A 26,633-nucleotide genomic window follows, 5' to 3' on the forward strand; every position below is an offset into this window, starting at 1 on the left:
CTGAAAGAGCAGTCAGATATTTGGATGACACCGCTGAACCGACAGCCAGGCATGGTCGTGTGTGACAATGGCCGGAACCTGGTGGCGGCTCTGAGGCAAGGTGAGCTCACACACGTACATTGCCTGGCCCATGTGCTTAACCTCGTGGTTCAACATTTTCTGAAAAGCTACCTGGAGCTGCTGGATCTGCTAGTGAAAGTATGCCGTCTGTCTGCCCATTTTAGAAAGTTAGCTACACCTTCAGCCACCCTTGACGTGCTTCAGCAGGGTGTGCAGTTTCCGGCTCACCGACTGGTGTGTGATGTGTGGAACTCTACACTGCATATGTTGGAAAGGATTTGTGAGCAGAAGAGAGTAGTTGTTGACTACCAGCATCAACAAGGCTGTCGATATTCAGTTCAGACTCCACACAAGACCTCAGGAGTGGACATGGATGTCAGACATATGTACCATCCTCCAAAACTTTGAGGACTGCACCAAGATGGTGAGCGGCTTTGACGCCATAATTAGCATCACCATCCCGCTTCTCTGCATTCTGAAAACCTCTCTGCTCACAATTAAAGAGGATGCATTGCAGGCAGAGCACGAGGACATGGAGTAAGGAACCATACAGGGATATTACACTCAGCCCAGCCTCATGTCACCCAACGTGGATTGGTAGACAATGAGGAGGAGGAGGAAGAACAGGAGCTACTTTCATGCGCTATAGACGGTACCACAAGCACAGCTGTCATACCGTATGTTCAGCGTGGATGGCCTGAGGACTGGGAGGAGCAGGATGAGGACAGCATGGTCATTCATCCTGTTGGTTGAGGACACGGAAGTTTCACCTGTTAGTCAGCCATGCGTGCCAGACTGCTATGTTGCGCTGCGTTTCCTGTGACCCTTGCATTAATAAAATTTTCGGAGACACTAATTACTGGTTGGTGACCCACGCTACAAAGAGAACTTTCAATCTCTTCTTCCAGAGGCAGATAAGTGTACTAAAATTTTGCGGTACCAGGGGGTCCTAGTAGCGGAATTACTTAAATAATTCCTATCTGAGAACGCTGGCAGCGGATGTCACAGTATGTTGTACTACCAAGGAGTCCAAGCGAGAGAGACAGAAGTACAATCCAACTCAGGCAGGGGGAACAATGGCAAAGTTCTAGGACAGCTTTCTCAGACCCTCCCATCGTGCCGCCGCAGAGGCAAGACGTGCTGGCACAAGTAGCGCAATGTTTGGGAAGATGCTGAGGGATTACCTTGCAGATCGTACAAACGTCCTCCGGGATTCCTCTGTGCCTTTAAATTATTGGGTATCCAAGCTGGACACGTGGCATGAACTGGTTCTCTACGCCTTGGAGGTCCTGGTCTGCCCTGCTGCTAGCTGTTATGACCTGGTGGTAAGGTGCACACAGAAATGACCTAGTGGTTAGGTGCACACAGAAATGACCTGGTGGTTAGGTGCACACAGAAATGACATGGTGGTTAAAACCAAAATCATAGACAAGCTCTGGGGAGGTGGTAACTCTACTGACCGCAATCCCTAATCCTAACACCAACACTAGAAATAGCCGTGGAGCGTTCCTAACTCTCCCTAGACGCCTCTTCACGGCCTAAGAGCTAACTACCCCTTAAAGATGGAAAATAGAAAACTACCTTGCCTCAGAGAATTTCCCCAAAGGAAAGGCAGCCCCCCACATATATTGACTGTGAGTTAAGAGGGAAGTGACAAATGCAGAAATGAAACAGATTTTAGCAAAGGAGGCCCAAATCTACACTAGATAGACAGAATAGGAAAGGGAACTGTGCGGTCAGTACAAAACACTAACAAATTCCACGCAGAGTATACAAAAAGACCTCCACACCGACTCACGGTGTGGAGGGGCAACTCTGCACCCCCAGAGCTTCCAGCTAGCAAGGAAATATCATAATAGCAAGCTGGACAAGAAAAATAGCAGGCGCTGAGAAATAACCTCCAACGCAATTGGACACAAAAAACAACTTAGCAGGAACTTAGCTTCTGCTGGAATGGACAGACCATCTGAGAAATCCAAGAGAGATCAGAACCAGTCCTAAGACATTGACAGCTGGCATGAACTAACGACATGAGCAAAGTTAAATAGGAAAGCCAGCAGAACAATAAGTGAGTGCAGCTGAGAAGGGAAACCTCAAAGATCAGCAGTTCCACTCAAAGCCACCAGAGGGGGCCTAAGAACGGAATTCACAACAGTACCCCCCCCCCTTGAGGAGGGGTCACCGAACCCTCACCAGAGCCCCCAGGCCGATCAGGACGAGCCAAGTGAAAGGCATGAACCAAATCGGCAGCATGGACATCGGAGGCAACGACCCAAGAATTATCCTCCTGGCCATAACCCTTCCACTTAACCAGGTACTGAAGCTTCCGCCTCGAAATACGAGAATCCAAAATCTTCTCCACCACATACTCCAACTCCCCCTCAACCAACACCGGAGCAGGAGGATCAACAGAAGGAACCATGGGCGCCACATATCTCCGCAACAAAGATCTATGGAACACATTATGGATGGAAAAAGAAGCTGGAAGGGCCAAACGAAAAGACACAGGATTGACAATTTCAGAAATCTTATCAGGACCAATAAAACGAGGCTTGAACTTAGGAGAAGAAACCTTCATAGGAACGTGACGAGAAGACAACCAGACCAAATCCCCAACACGAAGCCGGGGACCAACACAGCGACGGCGGTTAGCAAAACGTTCAGCCTTTTCCTGAGACAACGTTAAATTGTCCACCACATGAGTGCAAATTTGCTGCAACCTGTCCACCACAGAATCCACACCAGGACAGTCAGAAGGCTCAACCTGCCCTGAAGAAAAACGAGGATGAAAACCAAAGTTACAAAAAAAAAGGCGAAACCAAAGTAGCCGAACTAGCCCGATTATTAGGGACGAACTCGGCCAACGGCAAAAAGGTCACCCAATCATCCTGATCAGCAGACACAAAGCATCTCAAATAGGTTTCCAAGGTCTGATTAGTTCGCTCAGTTTGGCCATTTGTCTGAGGATGGAACGCTGAAGAAAAAGACAAATCAATGCCCATTCTAGCACAAAAGGACCGCCAAAACCTAGAAACAAACTGGGAACCTCTATCGGACACAATGTTCTCCGGAATGCCATGTAAACGAACCACATGCTGAAAAAATAAAGGAACCAAATCAGAGGAAGAAGTCAACTTAGGCATAGGTACCAAATGGACCATCTTAGAAAACCGATCACAAACCACCCAGATGACAGACATCTTCTGAGAAACCGGAAGATCGGAAATAAAATCCATGGAAATATGCGTCCAGGGCCTCTCTGGGATAGGCAAGGGCAAAAGCAACCCACTGGCACGGGAACAGCAAGGCTTGGCCCGAGCACAAATCCCACAGGACTGCACAAAAGAATGCACATCCCGTGACAAGGAAGGCCACCAGAAGGACCTAGCAACCAAATCTCTGGTACCAAAAATCCCAGGATGACCAGCCAACACTGAACAATGAACCTCAGAAATTACCTTACTAGTCCATTTATCAGGAACAAACAGTCTCCCCACTGGACAGCGGTCAGGCTTATCAGCCTGAAACTCCTGAAGCACCCGCCGCAAATCAGGGGAGATGGCAGAAAGAATCACCCCCTCCTTGAGAATACCAGCCGGCTCAAGGACTCCCGGAGAATCAGGCACAAAACTCCTAGAAAGGGCATCAGCCTTCACATTCTTAGATCCCGGAAGGTACGAGACCACAAAATCAAAACGGGAGAAAAACAAAGACCATCGAGCCTGTCTAGGATTCAATCGCTTGGCAGACTCGAGGTAAATCAGATTCTTATGATCGGTCAAGACCACCACGCGATGCTTGACTCCCTCAAGCCAATGTCGCCACTCCTCAAATGCCCATTTCATAGCCAACAACTCCCGATTGCCGACATCATAATTACGCTCAGCAGGCGAAAATTTTCTGGAGAAGAAAGCACACGGTTTCATCGAAGAGCCATCAGAACCTCTCTGAGACAAAACGGCCCCTGCCCCAATCTCAGAGGCGTCAACCTCGACCTGAAAAGGGAGAGAAACATCTGGCTGACGCAACACAGTGTGTTGTGAATTTGGATTCTGGGCTCCCCCGGTGGCCGCTTGTGGAATTGGACTTGTCATCCTCTTTCCTGTTTCACCTGGTTCCATCAGTAGTGGGTGTCGCTATTTAAGCTCATTTCTCTGGTGGTTTCTTGCCGGTCAACAATGTTATCTGATGCCTCTCAGTGCTTGTTCCTGCTTCTAGACAACTACTAGATAAGTTGGACTTTTGTCCATGTTTCGTTTTGCCTATTTGTTCCAGTTCACAGCTGAAGTTTTGTTACTGTGTCTGGAAAGCTCTCGTTGATCAGGGATTGCTACTCTGGCGTTATGAGTTAATGCCAGAGTTTAAGGTAATCTCTGGATGGTGTTTTGTTAGTGTTTTTTTGCTGACCATGAAAGTATACTATCTGTCTTCTGCTATCTAGTAAGCGGACCTCAAATTTGCTAAGACTATTTTCCTGCTGCGTTTGTTGTTTCATCTGAACTCACCGTCATTATATGTGGGGGGCTACTGTCTTCTTTGGAATATTTCTCTAGAGGTGAGCCAGGTCTTATATTTCCCTCTGCTAGCTATTTAGGTCTTAGGCCAGAGCTGGGCATCTAGCGATAAATAGGAAATGCTACCTGGCTATTTCTAGTTGCGCGGCAGGCTTAGTTCATGGTCAGTATAGTTCCATCTTCCGAGAGCTTGTCCCTCTATAGGCTTGCTATGATCTCTGCCTGCAGAGATCATGACAGTTTGACCGGCCAATAAAGTGTTAAAGACCCAGGTTGAGAAAGGAGAGTTATAAGAAGTCTGCTGGAAATTTTTTTTTTTTTTTTTTTCCCTCCAGTCTGCCTTGCTGCAGTCTTTTTTCTCTCTCTCCTCCTAATCTCTGTATGGCTCTGTGTGCACCTGACAATAATGGATCTCCAGAGTGTAACTGCGGGTTTGAATAATCTCATCACGAAAGTACAAAATTTACAAGATTTTGTGGTACATGCTCCGGTATCTGACCCGAGAATTCCTTTGCCGGAGTTCTTCACAGGGAATAGAGCTAGCTTCCAGAATTTCCGAAATAATTGTAAGCTTTATTTGTCCCTGAAGTCTCGTTCAGCTGGAGACCCTGCTCAGCAGGTTAGGATTGTGATTTCCTTGCTCAGGGGTGACCCTCAAGATTGGGCCTTCTCATTGCCAGCAGGGGATCCTGCGTTACGCGATGTGGATGCGTTTTTTCTGGCCTTGGGCTTGCTTTATGAGGAACCTCATTTGGAACTTCAGGCAGAAAAAACTTTGATGGCACTATCTCAGGGGCAAGACGAAGCTGAAGTTTTCTGCCAAAAATTCCGTAAATGGTCTGTGCTTACTCAGTGGAATGAGTGCGCCTTGGCGGCAACTTTCAGAGAAGGTCTCTCTGATGCCGTTAAGGATGTTATGGTGGGGTTCCCTGTGCCTGCAGGTCTGAATGAGTCCATGACAATGGCTATTCAGATTGATAGGCGTCTGCGGGAGCGCAAACCGGTGCACCATCTGGCGGTGTCTATGGAAAAGACGCCAGAAAGTATGCAGTGTGATAGAATTCTGTCCAGGAGCGAGCGACAGAATTTTAGACGGAAGAATGGATTGTGTTTCTATTGTGGGGATTCTACTCATGTTATATCAGCATGCTCTAGGCGTACAAAGAAGCTTGATAAGTCTGTTTCCATTGGCACCATTCAGTCTAAGTTTATTTTGTCTGTAACCCTGATTTGCTCTTTGTCATCCATTGCCACGGACGCCTATGTTGACTCTGGCGCCGCTCTGAGTCTTATGGATTGGTCCTTTGCCAATCGTTGTGGTTTTGATTTGGAGCCTTTGGGGACTCTTATTCCTCTGAAGGGGATTGACTCCACCCCATTGGCTAATAATAAACCACAATACTGGACACAAGTAACCATGCGTATCAATCCGGATCACCAGGAGATTATTCGTTTCCTGGTGCTGTATAATTTACATGACGATTTGGTACTGGGATTGCCATGGTTGCAGTCTCACAACCCAGTCTTGGACTGGAGAGCAATGTCTGTGTTGAGCTGGGGATGTAAGGGTATTCATGGGGACTTACCTTTGGTTTCTATTTCGTCGTCCATTCCCTCTGAAGTCCCTGAGTTCCTCTCTGATTATCAAGACGTCTTTGACGAACCCAAGCTTGGGTCGTTACCTCCGCACCGTGAGTGCGATTGTGCCATAGATTTGATACCGGGTTGTAAATATCCAAAGGGTCGTTTGTTTAATCTGTCTGTGCCGGAACATGCTGCTATGCGGGAATATATAAAGGAGTCTTTGGAAAAGGGACATATTCGTCCATCTTCTTCTCCCTTGGGAGCTGGGTTTTTCTTTGTCTAAAAAAAAGACGGCTCTTTGAGACCATGTATTGATTATCGGCTTCTGAATAAGATCACTGTTAAGTATCAATACCCATTGCCATTGCTTACTGATTTGTTTGCTCGTATAGAGGGTGCTAAGTGGTTCTCTAAAATTGATCTTCGTGGGGCGTATAATTTGGTGCGGATCAGGCAGGGGGATGAGTGGAAGACCGCATTTAATACGCCCGAGGGCCACTTTGAGTATTTGGTCATGCCTTTTGGTCTTTCTAATGCCCCTTCAGTTTTCCAGTCTTTTATGCATGATATTTTCCGCGATTTTCTGGATAAATTTATGATAATATATCTGGATGATATTCTGATTTTTTCTGATGACTGGGACTCTCATGTCCAGCAGGTCAGGAGAGTTTTTCAGGTTCTGCGGTCTAATTCTTTATGTGTGAAGGGGTCTAAGTGCGTTTTTGGGGTCCAGAAAATTTCCTTTTTGGGGTATATTTTTTCTCCCTCTTCCATTGAGATGGATCCCGTCAAGGTGCAAGCTATTTGTGACTGGACTCAGCCCTCCTCTCTTAAGGGTCTTCAGAGATTTTTGGGCTTTGCCAACTTTTACCGCCGATTTATTGCTGGTTTTTCGGATGTCGTTAAACCACTGACTGATTTGACCAGACAAGGCGCTGATGTTGCTAATTGGTCCCCTCATGCTGTAGAGGCCTTTCAGGAGCTTAAGCGCCGTTTTGCCTCTGCCCCTGTGTTGCGTCAGCCTGATGTGAATCTGCCTTTTCAGGTTGAGGTTGACGCTTCGGAGATCGGAGCTGGGGCAGTGTTGTCGCAGAAAGGTTCCGACTGCTCCGTCATTAGGCCTTGTGCCTTCTTTTCTCGCAAATTTTCGCCCGCAGAGCGGAATTATGATGTTGGGAATCGGGAGCTTTTGGCCATGAAGTGGGCGTTTGAGGAGTGGCGCCATTGGCTCGAGGGGGCTAGGCATCAGGTGGTGGTATTGACTGACCACAAAAATTTGATTTATCTTGAGACTGCCAGACGCCTGAATCCTAGACAGGCGCGCTGGTCTTTATTTTTTTCTCGCTTTAATTTTGTGGTGTCATACCTACCGGGTTCTAAGAATGTTAAGGCAGATGCCCTTTCTAGGAGTTTTGACCCGGACTCTCCTGGTAATTCTGAACCCACAGGTATCCTTAGGGAGGGAGTAATTTTGTCGGCCGTTTCTCCTGATCTGCGGCGGTCCTTGCAAGAGTTTCAGGCGGATAGACCGGATCGTTGTCCGCCTGATAGACTGTTTGTTCCGGATGATTGGACCAGCAGAGTCATCTCTGAGGTACATTCTTCTGCATTGGCAGGTCATCCCGGAATTTTTGGTACCAGGGATTTGGTGGCAAGATCCTTCTGGTGGCCTTCCCTGTCACGAGATGTGCGAGTCTTTGTGCAGTCATGTGACGTTTGTGCTCGGGCCAAGTCTTGTAGTTCTCGGGCTAGCGGACTGCTGTTGCCCTTGCCTATTCCTAAGAGGCCTTGGACACACATCTCGATGGATTTTATTTCAGATCTGCCTGTTTCCCAGAAGATGTCTGTCATCTGGGTGGTCTGTGACCGTTTCTCTAAAATGGTCCATTTGGTTCCTCTGCCCAAGTTGCCTTCTTCTTCTGAGTTGGTTCCTCTGTTTTTTCAGAATGTTGTCCGATTGCACGGTATTCCTGAGAATATTGTTTCTGACAGAGGTACCCAATTTGTGTCTAGATTTTGGCGGGCATTCTGTGCTAGGATGGGCATAGATTTGTCTTTTTCATCTGCTTTTCACCCTCAGACTAATGGCCAGACCGAGCGGACTAATCAGACCCTGGAGACATATCTGAGGTGTTTTGTCTCTGCTGACCAGGATGATTGGGTTGCTTTTTTGCCATTGGCAGAGTTCGCCCTCAATAATCGGGCCAGCTCTTCCACCTTGGTGTCCCCGTTTTTCTGTAATTCGGGGTTTCACCCTCGATTTTCCTCCGGTCAGGTGGAATCCTCGGATTGTCCTGGAGTGGATGCGGTGGTGGAGAGATTGCATCACATCTGGGGGCAGGTTATGGACAATTTGAAGTTGTCCCAGGAGAAGACTCAGCGTTTTGCCAACCGTCATCGTCGTGTTGGTTCTCGGCTTTGTGTTGGAGATTTGGTGTGGTTGTCTTCTCGTTTTGTCCCTATGAGGGTCTCTTCTCCTAAGTTTAAACCTCGGTTCATCGGCCCTTATAGAATATTGGAGATTCTTAATCCTGTTTCTTTCCGTTTGGACCTCCCTGCGTCCTTTTCCATTCATAACGTTTTTCATCGGTCGTTATTGCGCAGGTATGAGGTACCTGTTGTACCTTCAGTTGAGCCTCCTGCTCCGGTGTTGGTTGAGGGTGAGTTGGAGTACGTTGTGGAGAAAATTTTGGACTCTCGTGTTTCCAGACGGAGACTCCAGTATCTGGTCAACTGGAAGGGTTACGGCCAGGAGGATAATTCTTGGGTCAATGCATCTGATGTTCATGCTTCTGATCTTGTTCGTGCCTTCCATAGGGCTCATCCTGGTCGCCCTGGTGGATCTGGTGAGGGTTCGGTGCCCCCTCCTTGAGGGGGGGGGTACTGTTGTGAATTTGGATTCTGGGCTCCCCCGGTGGCCGCTTGTGGAATTGGACTTGTCATCCTCTTTCCTGTTTCACCTGGTTCCATCAGTAGTGGGTGTCGCTATTTAAGCTCATTTCTCTGGTGGTTTCTTGCCGGTCAACAATGTTATCTGATGCCTCTCAGTGCTTGTTCCTGCTTCTAGACAACTACTAGATAAGTTGGACTTTTGTCCATGTTTCGTTTTGCCTATTTGTTCCAGTTCACAGCTGAAGTTTTGTTACTGTGTCTGGAAAGCTCTCGTTGATCAGGGATTGCTACTCTGGCGTTATGAGTTAATGCCAGAGTTTAAGGTAATCTCTGGATGGTGTTTTGTTAGTGTTTTTTTGCTGACCATGAAAGTATACTATCTGTCTTCTGCTATCTAGTAAGCGGACCTCAAATTTGCTAAGACTATTTTCCTGCTGCGTTTGTTGTTTCATCTGAACTCACCGTCATTATATGTGGGGGGCTACTGTCTTCTTTGGAATATTTCTCTAGAGGTGAGCCAGGTCTTATATTTCCCTCTGCTAGCTATTTAGGTCTTAGGCCAGAGCTGGGCATCTAGCGATAAATAGGAAATGCTACCTGGCTATTTCTAGTTGCGCGGCAGGCTTAGTTCATGGTCAGTATAGTTCCATCTTCCGAGAGCTTGTCCCTCTATAGGCTTGCTATGATCTCTGCCTGCAGAGATCATGACAACAGTGGCAGAAGTAAAACGACGTTTAAGCTCCTGAAAGGCCTCGACAGCCACAGGGGACCAATTCATCACATCAGCGCCTTTCTTCGTCAAATCAGTCAGAGGCTTAACCACACTGGAAAAATTAGCAATGAAGCAGCGATAAAAATTGGCAAAGCCCAAAAACTTTTGAAGACTCTTCACAGATGTATGTTGAGTCCAATCATAAATAGCCTGAACTTTAACAGGGTCCATTTCAATAGCTGAAGGAGAAAAAATGAAGCCCAAAAAAGAAATCTTCTGAACTCCAAAAAGGCATTTAGACCCCTTAACAAACAATGCATTAGCACGAAGGACCTGAAATACCATCCTGACCTGCTTCGCATGAGACTCCCAATCATCCGAAAAGACCAAAATATCATCCAAATATACAAACATGAATTTATCCAGATAATTCCGGAAGATATCGTGCATAAAGGACTGAAACACAGATGGAGCATTAGAAAGCCCGAATGGCATCACTAGGTATTCAAAATGACCCTCGGGCGTATTAAATGCTGTTTTCCATTCATCGCCCTGTTTTATACGAACAAGATTATATGCCCCTCGCAGGTCAATCTTGGTAAACCAACTAGCCCCCTTGATCCGAGCAAACAAATCAGAAAGCAAAGGCAAAGGGTACTGAAAATTGACCGTGATCTTATTGAGAAGGCGATAATCTATACAAGGTCTCAAGGAGCCATCCTTCTTGGCAACAAAAAAGAACCCCGCTCCCAACGGTGACGAAGACGGGCGAATATGCCCTTTCTCCAAGGACTCCTTTACATAACTCCGCATGGCGGCATGCTCTGGCACAGACAGATTGAAAAGTCGGCCCTTATGGAATTTACTACCAGGAATCAAATTAATAGCACAATCACAGTCCCTATGAGGAGGTAGGGAACTGTATTTGGGCTCATTAAATACATCCTGAAAATCCAACAAAAACTCAGGGACTTCAGAAGAGGGGGGAGAGGAAATTGACATCAAAGGAACATCACTGTGTATCCCCTGACAACCCCAACTAGTCACAGACATGGATTTCCAATCCAATACTGGATTATGTACCTGTAACCATGGAAAACCCAGCACAACAACATCATGCAAATTATGCAACACCAAAAAGCAAATATTTTCCTGATGTGCGGGAGCCATGTACATGGTCAACTGAGCCCAGTACTGAGGTTTATTCTTGGCCAATGGCGTAGCATCAATCCCCCTTAGGGGAATAGGGCTCTGCAACGGCTCCAAGGAAAAACCACAGCGCCTGGCAAATTCCAAATCCATTAAGTTCAGGGCAGCGCCAGAAACCACAAATGCCATAACAGAAAAGGACGACAATGAGCAAATCAGAGTAATAGACAGGAGAAATTTAGGCTGTACAGTACTAATGGTGACAGACCTAGTGAACCTCTTAGTACGCTTAGGACAATCAGAAATAGCATGAGAAGAGTCACCACAGTAAAAACACAGCCCATTCTGACGTCTGAGTTCTTGCCGTTCAGCTCTAGTCAAAGTCCTATCACATTGCATAGGCTCAGGACTCCGCTCAGAGGACACTGCCATATGGTGCACAACCTTGCGCTCACGCAGGCGCCGATCAATCTGAATGGCCAAAGACATTGATTCATTCAGACCAGCAGGCGTGGGGAACCCCACCATAACATCTTTAAGGGCTTCAGAAAGACCCTTTCTGAAAATCGCTGCCAGGGCATACTCATTCCATTGCGTGAGCACAGACCACTTTCTAAACTTTTGGCAGTAAACCTCTGCTGCTTCCTGACCCTGACATAGAGCCAGCAAGGTCCTTTCTGCCTGATCCACAGAATTAGGTTCATCATACAGCAATCCGAGCGCTTGAATAAATGCATCCACATTGAGCAATGCAGGATTTCCTGGCTCAAGGGCGAATGCCCAGTCCTGCGGGTCGCCACGCAGCAAAGAAATAACAATCTTCACCTGCTGAATGGGGTCACCAGAGGAACGGGGTTTCAGAGAAAAAACAATCTGCAATTATTTTTGAAGTTCAAAAATTTAGATCTATCCCCAGTAAACAAATCAGGAATAGGAATTCTAGGCTCTAACACCGGAGTCTGGACAACATAATCTTGAATATTCTGTACCCTTGCAGCGAGCTGATCCACACAAGAAGATAAACCCTGAATATCCATATCAGCACCTGAGTCTTGAACCACCCAGAGGTTAAGGGGAAAAAAAAAGACAAAACAAGCTGCAAAGGAAAAAAATATAACTCAGAACTTCTTTGTTCCCTCTTTTGAGATGCATTAACACTTTGTGGGCCAGCTGTACTGTTATGACCTGGTGGTAAGGTGCACACTGAACAGACCTAGATGTTAGGAAAACACTACAATGACCTGGAGGTTAGGTGCACACAGAAATGACCTGGTGGTTAGGTGCACAAAGAAATGACCTGGTGGTTAGGTGCACAAAGAAATGACCTGGTGGTTAAAACAAAAATCATAGACAAGCTCTGGGGAGGTGGTAACTCTACTGACCGCAATTCCCTAATCCTAACACCAACACCAGAAATAGCCGTGGAGCGTTCCTAACTCTCCCTAGACGCCTCTTCACGGCCTAAAAGCTAACTACCCCTTAAAGATGGAAAATAGAAAACTACCTTGCCTCAGAGAAATTCCCCAAAGGAAAGGCAGCCCCCCACATATATTGACTGTGAGTTAAGAGGGAAGTGACAAACGCAGAAATTAAACAGATTTTAGCAAAGGAGGCCCAAATCTACACTAGATAGACAGAATAGTTAAGGGAACTGTGCGTGTTGTGAAATTGGATTTTGGGCTCCCCCGGTGGCCACTGGTGGAATTGAACTGGTGTGCATCATCCCCTCTGTTCACCTGTTTCCATCAGGATGTGGGAGTCGCTATTTAGCCTTGCTCCTCTGTCACTTCCATGCCGGTCAACATTGTAATCAGAAGCCTTTCTGTGCATGTTCCTGCTGCTAGACAACTCCCAGCTAAGTTGGACTTTAGTCCTCGTTTGTTTTTGCATTTTGTTCCAGTTCACAGCTGTAGTTTCGTTTCTGTGTCTGGAAAGCTCTTGTGATCTGAAATTGCCACTCTGATGTTATGAGTTAATACTAGAGTCTTAAAGTAATTTCAGGATGGTGTTTTGATAGGGTTTTCAGCTGACCATGAAAGTGCCCTTTCTGTCTTCCTGCTATCTAGTAAGCGGACCTCAATTTTGCTAAACCTATTTTCATGCTACGTTTGTCATTTCATCTAAAATCACCGCCAATATATGTGGGGGCCTCTGTCTGCCTATCGGGGAAATTTCTCTAGAGGTGAGCCAGGACTATATTTTCCTCTGCCAGGATTAGTTAGTCCTCCGGCCGGCGCTGGGCGTCTAGGGATAAAAACGTAGGCAACGCTACCCGGCTACTGTTAGTTGTGCGGCAGGTTTAGTTCATGGTCAGTTTAGTTTCCATCCTTCCTAGAGCTAGTTCTTATGTTTGCTGGGCTATGTTCTCTTGCCATTGAGAACCATAACAGTTTGACCGGCCGAAAGGGTTAAATTAATTGACAGAGAAAGGAGAGAAAAGAGAAGTCTGCTGAAGTTTTTTTTTTTTTTTTCCCTTCAGTTCTGAGTGTGCTTGTAATTGAATCTCTTGCAAGTCTGCCTATATTGCAGCCTTTCTCTCTCTCTCTCCTTCTAATCCTGGAATGGCTCTGTGTTCATCTGTTTAAAATGGATATTCAGAGTTTAGCTGTAGGTTTGAATAATCTCACCACGAAAGTTCAAAATTTACAAGATTTTGTTGTTCATGTTCCTATATCTGAACCTAGAATTCCTTTGCCTGAATTTTTCTCGGGGAATAGATCTTGCTTTCAAAATTTCAAAAATAATTGCAAGTTGTTTTTGTCCCTGAAATCTCGCTCTGCTGGAGATCCTGCTCAGCAGGTCAGGATTGTGATTTCCTTGCTCCGGGGCGACCCTCAGGATTGGGCTTTTGCATTGGCTCCAGGGGATCCTGCGTTGCTCAATGTGGATGCGTTTTTTCTGGCCTTGGGGTTGCTTTATGAGGAACCTCAGTTAGAGCTTCAGGCGGAAAAGGCCTTGATGTCCCTATCTCAGGGGCAAGACGAAGCTGAAATATACTGCCAGAAATTCCGTAAATGGGCTGTGCTTACTCAGTGGAATGAGTGCGCCCTGGCGGCGAATTTCAGAGAGGGTCTCTCTGATGCCATTAAGGATGTTATGGTGGGGTTCCCTGTGCCTGCGGGTCTGAATGAGTCCATGACAATGGCTATCCAGATCGATAGGCGTCTGCGGGAGCGCAAACCTGTGCACCATTTGGCGGTGTCTACTGAGAAGACGCCAGAGAATATGCAATGTGATAGAATTCTGTCCAGAAGTGAACGGCAGAATTTTAGACGAAAAAATGGGTTGTGCTTCTATTGCGGTGATTCAACTCATGTTATATCAGCATGCTCTAAGCGTACTAAGAAGCTTGATAAGTCTGTTTCAATTGGCACTTTACAGTCTAAGTTTATTCTATCTGTGACCCTGATTTGTTCTTTTTCATCTATTACCGCGGATGCCTATGTCGACTCTGGCGCCGCTTTGAGTCTTATGGATTGGTCCTTTGCCAAACGCTGTGGGTATGATTTGGAGCCTCTTGAAACTCCTATACCCCTGAAGGGGATTGACTCCACCCCATTGGCTAGTAATAAACCACAATACTGGACACAAGTAACTATGCGGATTAATCCGGATCATCAGGAGATTATTCGCTTTCTTGTGCTGTATAACCTACATGATGTGTTGGTGCTTGGATTGCCATGGCTGCAATCTCATAACCCAGTCCTTGACTGGAAAGCTATGTCTGTGTTAAGCTGGGGATGTAAGGGGACGCATGGGGACGTACCTGTGGTTTCCATTTCATCATCTATTCCCTCTGAGATTCCTGAATTCTTGACTGAATATCGTGACGTTTTTGAAGAACCTACTAAGCTTGGTTCATTACCTCCGCACCGGGAGTGCGATTGTGCCATAGATTTGATTCCGGGTAGTAAATACCCTAAGGGTCGTTTATTTAATCTGTCTGTGCCTGAACATGCTGCTATGCGAGAATATATAAAGGAGTCCTTGGAAAAGGGACATATTCGTCCTTCGTCATCTCCCTTAGGAGCCGGTTTTTTCTTTGTGGCTAAGAAAGATGGCTCTTTGAGGCCGTGTATTGATTATCGGCTTTTGAATAAAATCACGGTTAAATATCAATATCCGTTGCCACTGCTGACCGATTTGTTTGCTCGCATAAAGGGGGCCAAGTGGTTCTCTAAGATAGATCTCCGTGGGGCGTATAATTTGGTGCAAATTAAGCAGGGGGATGAGTGGAAGACCGCATTTAATACGCCCGAGGGCCACTTTGAGTATTTGGTGATGCCTTTTGGTCTTTCAAATGCCCCTTCAGTCTTTCAGTCCTTTATGCATGACATTTTCCGTGATTATTTGGATAAATTTATGATTGTGTATCTGGATGATATTTTGATTTTTTCGGATGACTGGGACTCTCATGTCCAGCAGGTCAGGAGGGTTTTTCAGGTTTTGCGGTCTAATTCCTTGTGTGTGAAGGGTTCTAAGTGCGTTTTTGGGGTTCAAAAGATTTCCTTTTTGGGATATATTTTTTCCCCCTCTTCCATCGAGATGGATCCTGTCAAGGTTCAGGCTATTTGTGATTGGACGCAACCCTCTTCTCTTAAGAGTCTTCAGAAATTTTTGGGCTTTGCTAACTTTTATCGTCGATTTATTGCTGGTTTTTCTGATGTTGTTAAACCATTGACTGATTTGACTAAGAAGGGTGCTGATGTTGCTGATTGGTCCCCTGCTGCTGTGGAGGCCTTTCGGGAGCTTAAGCGCCGCTTTTCTTCCGCCCCTGTGTTGCGTCAGCCTGATGTTGCTCTTCCTTTTCAGGTTGAGGTCGACGCTTCTGAAATCGGAGCTGGGGCGGTTTTGTCGCAGAGAAGTTCCGATTGTTCCGTGATGAGACCTTGTGCCTTTTTCTCGCGTAAATTTTCGCCCGCCGAGCGGAATTATGATGTTGGGAATCGGGAGCTTTTGGCCATGAAGTGGGCTTTTGAGGAGTGGCGTCATTGGCTTGAGGGGGCTAGACATCAGGTGGTGGTATTGACTGACCACAAAAATCTAATTTATCTTGAGTCCGCCAGACGCCTGAATCCTAGACAGGCGCGCTGGTCGTTGTTTTTCTCTCGGTTTAATTTTGTGGTGTCCTACCTGCCGGGTTCTAAGAATGTTAAGGCGGATGCCCTTTCTAGGAGTTTTGAGCCTGACTCCCCTGGTAACTCTGAACCTACAGGTATCCTTAAGGATGGAGTGATATTGTCTGCCGTTTCTCCAGACCTGCGGCGGGCCTTGCAGGAGTTTCAGGCGGATAGACCTGATCGTTGCCCACCTGGTAGACTGTTTGTTCCTGATGATTGGACCAGTAAAGTCATTTCTGAGGTTCATTCTTCTGCGTTGACAGGTCATCCTGGAATCTTTGGTACCAGGGATTTGGTGGCAAGGTCCTTCTGGTGGCCTTCCCTGTCTCGAGATGTGCGAGGCTTTGTGCAGTCTTGTGACGTTTGTGCTCGGGCCAAGCCTTGTTGTTCTCGGGCTAGTGGATTGTTGTTGCCCTTGCCTATCCCGAAGAGGCCCTGGACGCACATCTCGATGGATTTTATTTCGGATCTTCCTGTTTCTCAGAAGATGTCTGTCATCTGGGTGGTGTGTGACCGTTTCTCTAAGATGGTCCATTTGGTTCCCCTGCCTAAGTTGCCTTCTTCTTCCGAGTTGGTTCCTCTGTTTTTTCAAAATGTGGTCCGTTTGCATGGTATTCCGGAGAATATCGTTTCTGACAGAGGAACCCAATTCGTGTCTAGATTTTGGCGAGCATTCTGTGCTAGGATGGGCATAGATTTGTCTTTCTCGTCTGCTTTCCATCCTCAGACTAATGGCCAGACCGAGCGGACGAATCAGACCTTGGAGACATATTTGAGGTGTTTTGTGTCTGCAGATCAGGATGATTGGGTTGCTTTTTTGCCTTTAGCGGAGTTTGCCCTCAATAATCGGGCCAGCTCTGCCACCTTGGTGTCTCCTTTTTTCTGTAATTCGGGGTTTCATCCTCGATTTTCTTCTGGTCAGGTGGAATCTTCGGATTGTCCTGGAGTGGATGCTGTGGTGGAGAGGTTGCATCAGATTTGGGGGCAGGTAGTGGACAATTTGAAGTTGTCCCAGGAGAAGACTCAGCTTTTTGCCAACCGCCGGCGTCGGGTTGGTCCTCGGCTTTGTGTTGGGGACTTGGTGTGGTTGTCTTCTCGTTTTGTCCCTATGAGGGTTTCTTCTCCTAAGTTTAAGCCTCGGTTCATCGGCCCGTACAAGATATTGGAGATTCTTAACCCTGTGTCCTTCCGTTTGGACCTCCCTGCATCTTTTTCTATTCATAATGTTTTTCATCGGTCATTATTGCGCAGGTATGAGGTACCGGTTGTGCCTTCCGTTGAGCCTCCTGCTCCGATGTTGGTTGAGGGCGAGTTGGAGTACGTTGTGGAAAAAATCTTGGACTCCCGTGTTTCCAGACGGAAACTCCAGTATCTGGTCAAATGGAAGGGATACGGTCAGGAGGATAATTCTTGGGTGACTGCCTCTGATGTTCATGCCTCCGATCTGGTCCGTGCCTTTCATAGGGCTCATCCTGATCGCCCTGGTGGTTCTGGTGAGGGTTCGGTGCCCCCTCCTTGAGGGGGGGGTACTGTTGTGAAATTGGATTTTGGGCTCCCCCGGTGGCCACTGGTGGAATTGAACTGGTGTGCATCATCCCCTCTGTTCACCTGTTTCCATCAGGATGTGGGAGTCGCTATTTAGCCTTGCTCCTCTGTCACTTCCATGCCGGTCAACATTGTAATCAGAAGCCTTTCTGTGCATGTTCCTGCTGCTAGACAACTCCCAGCTAAGTTGGACTTTAGTCCTCGTTTGTTTTTGCATTTTGTTCCAGTTCACAGCTGTAGTTTCGTTTCTGTGTCTGGAAAGCTCTTGTGATCTGAAATTGCCACTCTGATGTTATGAGTTAATACTAGAGTCTTAAAGTAATTTCAGGATGGTGTTTTGATAGGGTTTTCAGCTGACCATGAAAGTGCCCTTTCTGTCTTCCTGCTATCTAGTAAGCGGACCTCAATTTTGCTAAACCTATTTTCATGCTACGTTTGTCATTTCATCTAAAATTACCGCCAATATATGTGGGGGCCTCTGTCTGCCTATCGGGGAAATTTCTCTAGAGGTGAGCCAGGACTATATTTTCCTCTGCCAGGATTAGTTAGTCCTCCGGCCGGCGCTGGGCGTCTAGGGATAAAAACGTAGGCAACGCTACCCGGCTACTGTTAGTTGTGCGGCAGGTTTAGTTCATGGTCAGTTTAGTTTCCATCCTTCCTAGAGCTAGTTCTTATGTTTGCTGGGCTATGTTCTCTTGCCATTGAGAACCATAACATGTGCGGTCAGTACAAAACACTAACAAATTCCACGCAGAGTATACAAAAAGACCTCCACACCGACTCACGGTGTGGAGGGGCAACTCTGCACCCCCAGAGCTTCCAGCTAGCAAGGAAATATCATAATAGCAAGCTGGACAAGAAAAATAGCAGGCTCTGAGAAATAACCTCCAACGCAATTGGACACAAAAAACAACTTAGCAGGAACTTAGCTTCTGCTGGAATGGACAGACCATCTGAGAAATCCAAGAGAGATCAAAACCAGTCCTAAGACATTGACAGCTGGCATGAACTAACGACATGAGCAAAGTTAAATAGGAAAGCCAGCAGAATAATAAGTGAGTGCAGCTGAGAAGGGAAACCTCAAAGATCAGCAGTTCCACTCAAAGCCACCAGAGGGGGCCCAAGAACGGAATTCACAACAGTACCCCCCTTCCTTGAGGAGGGGTCACCGAACCCTCACCAGAGCCCCCAGGCCGATCGGGACGAGCCAAGTGAAAGGCACGAACCAAATCGGCAGCATGGACATCAGAGGCAACGACCCAAGAATTATCCTCCTGGCCATAACCCTTCCACTTAACCAGGTACTGAAGCTTCCGCCTCGAAATACGAGAATCCAAAATCTTCTCCACCACATACAGCTAGCGTTCTGTCAGAGCAGGTTTTTAGTGCCACTGGAGGAATTATAACAGATAAGTGCATCCGCCTGTCAACTGTAAATGCTGACAGGCAGACTCTTATAAAAATGAACAAAGGCTGGATTGGGCAAGACTTCTGTACACCACCAAATGAAAACAGCGAAACATAACCTTAAATACATTGTCTTTTTTGTGGAGGTGTATTCTCATGCACCTCTTCACAACCACACATGGGTATGCGCTTCCTGATTTGGTCTGTTTGCTGTTATCCTCCTCCTTATCTTCATGCTCTTTAACCACAACCACTAGAACACCAGGGTGAACGTATTCGGTGATGCTAAAGTCATTACATTTTTGTGCAATGGTGTTTTTATGATGCCAGTTACGAATTTGAAATCAAAACAAAAAAAGTTACTCCCCCAGGGAAAAATGCAATAAAAATGAGATGTACGTATATTCTTCCCATTTATTCTTACATTTTTAATTTTTTATATCTCTGGACCATCCTCTTATGGACCTAGTATATACCTCTCCAATATAAAATATATTGAAATACTATTATATTATATTTTTATTTAGATGCCTGTCTCTGAGCTGTTGCTAGGGACCAACATATCTCGTTGGACACATTCTGGCTTCATATCTATTAACCCGTGTTCGCCCCTCCCTTTTGTTATTTTCTTTCATAGGTGGATTCACATCCTTTATTCATTTGTTTGATTTCAGTATGATTGATCGTTATGTCTCCTCATGCTCCGCCACTAGATCACCAGGGTTAAAGTGTTCTGTGCTGCTACAGCCAGTCCAATTTTTGACAAGAGTGTCTATGATACCCATAAAATATTTTTTAAAAAAGGTACCCCCATGGGGAAATGTTTGTCAGCCCATGCATTTTGTGTATGGGCATTACAAGTCTAGGAGACAAGCTCCTTTACATTGGGCCTAGTTTTTAATTGTGCTAGGTAGGCGGGAGAGTCTATGTGCACATATCTACATCACTGCAAGGCATGCAGGCACGGTATGTTGAGTCTATAGATCTCCCTGCATACATCAAAAGACTCTATTACCGTCTGCTGCTGCAGCTGCAGGTATCCGTGGCCATGATTTCTTTTGGGTGGAGGCACCTTATACCTGCAAATTTTAGTACAAAGCAATACGGGACCCCATTTTTTACATTTATTGGCTTGGTCACACTGCAGACTACAGCCAGGTAATTTTAAATACAAGAGCATTAAAACATAATTTAAAATGGCTGTTTTTGTCCCAGGCATCAGATGAGAGTGAGCATAAAATTCTGGCCTTTTTTTGGTACTATAGTTTTTTTTTGGAGTGTCTTACAACATTTTTGAACAACATTTTGGTGACCAAAAAATCTTTAGCTGGCAAAGAAAATATTTAGCTACAGTTCTTATATTTATCACTGTGATTTGTACGCCACACGCATCGCATATCATTGCGCTAAATATTGTACAATTTTAGTACTCCAAATGTTTTATTATAGTGTCATAGCCTACTTATTAAAAAGATTTTGTCGGTCCCCCCCAAAAAAAAAAAAATCAAGGCCACATTAAGATCACTCTGTTATCTCCGTCAGATGCACAGTGTATCTGTGGTGTCCAAATCCTTGCTTGGCAGGCATGCATATCATTTTTTGGTTTGCTATCCTTGCTGTACACAGAATTTTTTGTTTTACATTTTTTTTACAAAATAACATATTGAAAGTCTTATCTCAGTCACACGTCTCATCTATCTGTGGTCTTCAAATCTTGGCTTTTCAGCCATACATTCCAGTTTTTGGTCTGCTACCCTTTGTGTATACAGTATTTTGCGGTTTTAAATGTTTTAAAAATACAGGCCACATACGTGTGATCTAAAAATAGTTGTTTTCATGCATACATTCCAATTTTTGGTATGTCTAATACCCTAGGTCTATACACTATCTTGGTTAAAACAAAAAAAAAAAGCAAAAATAACATATTACAGTGTGGTAGTTCTGTGACACACCTCATCTATCTGTGGGATACAAAGTGTGCATTTGAGGCTTCCATTCTCCTTTTTTTGTGGTGTGTTACCCTAGCTCTAAACACTATTTAGCAGTAAAAAAATAAATATACAGGCCACATATTGAAGAGTCTGGTATCTCAGTCAAACGCCAGATGTATCTGTGGCCTACAAATTGTGGTATTTGAGGGCTACATTCCACTGTATTTGCTGTCTTTGACCTGATTTCTATACACTATTTTGGGGGCCAAAATAAAAACACAGGACACATATTTTACAGTGTGGTATCTCCGTGACATGCCTCATGTATCTTTGGTCTACAAAGTGTGCTTTTCAGGCTTCCATTCACCTTTTTTTTTCTGTGTGTTACCCTAGCTCTAAACAGTAAACACTATTTTGAGCTGAATTTAAAAAAAAAAAAAATTCACCCCCCATGGGGAAATGTTTGTTAGCCCATACACTTAGTGTATGGGCATCACGAGTCTAGGAGACCAGCTCCTTTGTAAATGGGACAGTTTTGTTTTGTTTTTAGTAGGCCATCTACCATGTTTCTTCCAAGGGGTGCAAATTTGGATCAAGGCAGCCCTTGCATTCAATGCATAAGGAAACTGTATGGCAGGACCAACTGAACACTGAAGTGGGTTTTCCTGTGGCCATCCAGTACCTGGGTTCAAAGGCTTATTATTGGGGTGCATATCACTTGATAGCACGGCAGGCCTTGCATTCAATGCAACATTTTTTCAGGAGGCCCTCCTGTACCTCTCGTGAAAGGTGTATTGGGGTGCATTGTAATTCTTGGCAGCCCAGCTACTCACTGCATAGGCAATAATAGCATAGGAGACCCACTGTTTATTAATGTCCCTTTAAGAATATTAATGCTGCCTGATGCCCCTCTAAAAATAGGTTTGTGACTTTAAGAGTCCCTCCTTCATAAATGAAACAAGATGTGTCTCCTTATGTGTCACACACCACATGGCCAGCTTCCGTTGTTAAATGTTACAATTATACCTGTAGGTATCCTATTCTTCCTTCTCTGGGCCGCTAGTTCTCCGGAGGACTGGTGTATAGACTCTTTTTTTGATGTGTCTCCTGTCTTTGGCACAGCCCTAATGGTCAGTTCCTGGCAGTTCTTCTCAAGAAAAACCATCCCAGCTGGAAAATAGAGTGAGAGGACAAGAAAAGGAAACTTCGTTATACAAGGGATCTATACGGACATTCCATCATTATGTAATGTTTATCACTTAGCATTGGTTTTTTAACATTTTAACATGACAAGTAAGATATTCGTTGGACATTTACATATGTGTATAATATATATGGATATATATTTTTACACTTTTTCCATTCACTTCAACCCTTCAACTTTTTTTATTATCAGTACTATTGCATTTTATAAGCATACAATGTCCTTGCCACCTTATACAGGCATGTACCCTTTCCCCACCATTCAATGTCACTGCACCCCTGGTGCATTTTCTAACATCCCCACTGGATCCAATTAGTGGGTCCCCATCTCACCACCTTCCCAATATATAAACTCCCTTCATCCCCCCATACCTCACTCCTTCTATATGTTATAACTACGGTTATGATTATATTTTTTTCTTTTCTCAACACAACTTCTCTACCTTTGCTGCCTTTTAAAAAAAATTCTTTTCAGCACTTCTTTAGTCCTTCGATTTTCTTTCATCCACTCACATTATTATAAAAACAATTACTTAATATCTCCATCTTCAGCTTGGAAAACCAATTTAGCACCCATCTTATAACCCTCTTCACTTTTGGTTTCCAACTGCACTTAGTCTCATTTGCCCCCTTTCACTTGGCGCATATAATGGCACCGGCCCTCTCTCCAAAAGATATAGCTTCCCCCCACCCTCATGATTGTCCTTTTCTTCCCTTTTACCTTCCCCTTCTCTGCTGTTTATTGTTCATCCACGGCCGCGTAGAACAGGGTGAATGGAGGGGGCGGTACTACACATTGTGCCCGTCACATTCACAAACACCATTCCCCTGGCTAGTGCGCATGCGCCGGTCTCATATCTCCATCCGATTTCGGATCAGCACCAGTTCCATGACACGCGGTGCGTTCCATCGCGTGTCATGAGGCGCAGGACCGGAAGTCCCCTTTGCTGTGGGAGTTTTGACCGGCTTCATGCGCCATTACCACTGCCAGACACACCCATGCAAATCCCCACCCACCGCACACAACTCCGCCCTCCCCATTTACTCTACATGTGCTGGGGGTGTACCCAACCGGACTTCTGCGCCAAACAAAGACCATTGACAACCTCCCTCTTCCCACCCTCTGCTTACCACTCCGCGCTCCTAATCACTTTACACCCGCCCTTAGGATATAAAAACCTATTTCCTTACCTAGTCTCCACCACGCCTCCACTTTATGAAGAAGCAGTTATGCGAAACGGCGCTCGTCGGGCGCAGGACGTGATACCATCATCTCCCCATGCTGCCCAAGCCTTTATCTTCTAAATCCAGGTAAGCTCGGACTGGCCTTTGACCAGCTTTATTATGTGCTAATTTAGTCTCTACATCTCTTGCATGTACTGCTTACCTACCCTCATACCTGACTGCCATCTAATGGTCATTTTGTACTTTATGCTTATGATTATATTTAAAGACACACCACAGCAGAGATGCGACTTATTGCACTTCTTTCTTAGCCTGCCCCAGTAATTTAATCTTGGTAATTTGGGCACACTGTGGGATGATTATCACTGTCGTTTCTTCTGGTCAGTGTTCCTTCTTCCTGGTAAGGACTGTGTAGGGAAATAATGAGACGCTCGATTGTGTCCATGCACTATAGCAAGTCCACTTAACCAGTCTATAAGGCCGCTTTCCAGGTACTGACAGATCACAAAACCATCGCTTTCCAAGTGTCACACCCTGACTTTTTATATACAATTTTATATCTTTCTGTGTTTTTATATGATACTGATTTTTAACATCATGTTAATAAATAAAAAATTCTTTTAATTACTCATCTTCGAGTCACTTCATATCTTATTAGGTAACGTCTGTAAGCATCAATGACATTTCCCAGTGAATGCATTTGTATTGGTTGAAAGCAATGTGAAAGTTGAAAAATGCATCAAAAACGCTGCGTGTGAACATAGCCCAAGTGGTGGAGGAACATTTTGGTCTGGGGTTAATTAGTTTGCCTTGCATACAAGTCATTACCCTGGAAAGGACGTACATTAACATATTTCCCAGCAAAATCCATTTTGTTTACGTTTTGGTATGTATTTTTGGTGCACTTGTAAAAATGACGTGAAACTTTGACAACATTGCTTACAGTTGTGACCTAGGAGTCAGAAATGCTTCCAGGGGCAATCCCCATGATGTTCCTGTGTCATTTGAGCAGTGTTCCCATCATTTTCAGACCTTAAAAAGGACCCCCGGGGGGAATCGCGGTAAAAATACTGAGGTTTCCCTTATATTGGGCTTGTTGCTTGGGTCGAGTACCCAAGTATTCCAATTTGCTCGACCCGAGCACCCAAGCATTTTAGTGCTCACTCATCACTAATCGGACCCAAAGAGTGGTCGTAAATGGCTGCACATCCAGTTGGAAGAATGTCTCACGTGGGGTACCACAGGGCTCTGTCCTGTGCTCTGTAATGTCCAACATCTTATCAATGATTTAGATGAAGGCATTGAGGGTAAACTGATTAAAATTTGCTGATGACACAAAGCTAGGAGGGATAGCTAATACTAGAGAAGAGAGAGAGAGGATTCAAACACAAACTGGAGCAGAGGGCAGCAACTAACAGAATGGTTTTTAACAGGGAAAATGCAAAGTACTACATCTGGGCAATAAAAATTAAAAAAGCATATACAGAATGGGAGGAATAGGGCTAAGCAACAGCACATGTGAAAAAGACTTGGGTATACTAATTGATCACAGACTGAACATGAGTCAACAGTGTGATGCAGCAGCAAAAAAGGCAAATACAATTCTGGGATGCATTAACAGAAGCATACAGTCTAGATCATGTGAAGTCATTATTGCCCTCTACTCCTCTTTGGTCAGACCTCATCTGGAATACTGTGTCCAGTTTTCGGGCACCACATTTAAAAAAAACGACATCAACAAACTGGAGCAAGTTCAAAGAAGAGTGACCAGAATGGTGACCGCTCTGCAAACCATGTCCTATGAGGAACGTTTACAAGATTTAGGAATGTTTAGCTGGCAAAAAAGTAGACAGAGGAGACTTAATAGCTGTCTACTAATATCTCAAGGGCTGTCACATTGTAAAAGGATCATATTTAGGGCTCATACTCACCTGCGAGAAAAATGGATGAGTCTCGCATGTCAATACCCGGCGCTGCTGCCGGCACTCAGGAGCAGAGCGTGTGGCTGCATGTATTCTAATGCGGCCGCATGCTCCGATCTGAGTGCCGGGTATTAACACGCGAGACTCAGTTTCTCACAGGTGAGTATGAGCCCTTATTCTCATTTGCACAAGGAAAGACTAGAAGCAATGGGATGAAACTGAATGGGAGGAGACAGATTAGATATTAGAAAAAAAACTTTGACAGTGAGGGTGATCAATGAGTGGAACAGGCTGCCACAAGATGTGGTGAGTTCTCCTTCAATGGAAGCCTTCAAACAGAGGTTGGACAGACATCTGTCTGGGATGATTTAGTGAATCCTGCTTTGAACAGGGGGTTGGACAGATGACCCAGGAGGTCCCTTCCAACTCTACCATTCTATGACATTTTTTTGTGTGTGTATTTTTTTCTTTTTGGATCCCATTTCTGGGCTGGCAGAGCAGCTGCAGAGGTTTGAAGTGACTGACCTACGTTCTGAGGTTCAGCAGCAATGGCAGCTGCTGCAGACGCCTACTGTGGGGGCTTTAGCCCTTATCTATGATGCTTATGACTGCACTTCCCTGGCTGATTCTAGGCTGTGTCGCCTTCAGCAGGAGAAAAGTTCAGTGAAGATTTAGGCTGGGTTCACATTGCGTTATAACAGTCCGTTAGACGGACTGCGCTACACCGCGGCATAACGCGGTGTAATGCAGTCAGTTAATGCTGCCATTAACCCCTATTATCAGGCACATCTCCAACGCATGCCATAATCAGCATGCACTAGCGATGTGCCGTCATTCTGTGACGGACCCCCAGACGTGGGCTGCAGCGTTTCCGGGTCCGTCACCGCTAGCGCAGATAGAGCATCTGCGCTAGCGCGATCGCATAAAGCGATCTTTTTCGGCAATTGCATTAACGCAGTCCGTTTAATGCATGCGCTAATGCAACGTGAACCTAGCCTTACAGCTAGGAATTCCACAGGTGGGCAACCGATACCAAGTGGAATGACCCGGTCATAAAAGCCAGTTTTAGCAAGGCAGACCTTACAGAAAGGTTAAAAGAGTCCTTGGAGGCTGCCATGTCATTGGCTATACATGTGGACAGCATCCTGCGGGATAGATGGGTAAGACCACCTTCTCTGGAGCCCTCTTTCCGGGACAATACTCCTGTGCCGGTAGGGGGATGGTCTGGGGGCAGAGGCGTAGCTAGGGTTTTGGTCCAGGGGGGGCGAAGCTTCTGAGTGGACCCCTAACCAGGTAACCTTCATTACAATTCGGTGATGCGCCCTAATAGTGGAGGAGAACCTCAGCAGATGACCGCGCTGTTACTGAAGATAATCTCTATATAAAGACCAACATAGATATTACCGCCA

At 45.5% G+C, this 26,633-nt stretch overlaps 1 protein-coding gene across 3 annotated transcripts in view; it reads right to left on the reverse strand.

Annotated features, from left to right (window-relative positions):
• LOC143767589 (uncharacterized) overlaps positions 1-26,633 on the reverse strand; it is a 70,620-nt gene that overhangs the window by 14,305 nt on the left and 29,682 nt on the right. For 2 of the 3 annotated variants that reach the window (XM_077256002.1, XM_077256001.1), the window contains exon 8: positions 21,941-22,084. The exons of the other annotated variant lie outside the window; for it this stretch is intronic. In XM_077256002.1, the coding sequence (XP_077112117.1) occupies positions 21,941-22,084 (144 nt within the window). The remainder of the gene's footprint in view (positions 1-21,940; positions 22,085-26,633) is intronic. 3 annotated transcript variants of the gene reach the window in all.

This window comes from Ranitomeya variabilis, chromosome 4 (assembly GCF_051348905.1).
Source record: "Ranitomeya variabilis isolate aRanVar5 chromosome 4, aRanVar5.hap1, whole genome shotgun sequence".
NCBI lineage: Eukaryota > Metazoa > Chordata > Amphibia > Anura > Dendrobatidae > Ranitomeya > Ranitomeya variabilis.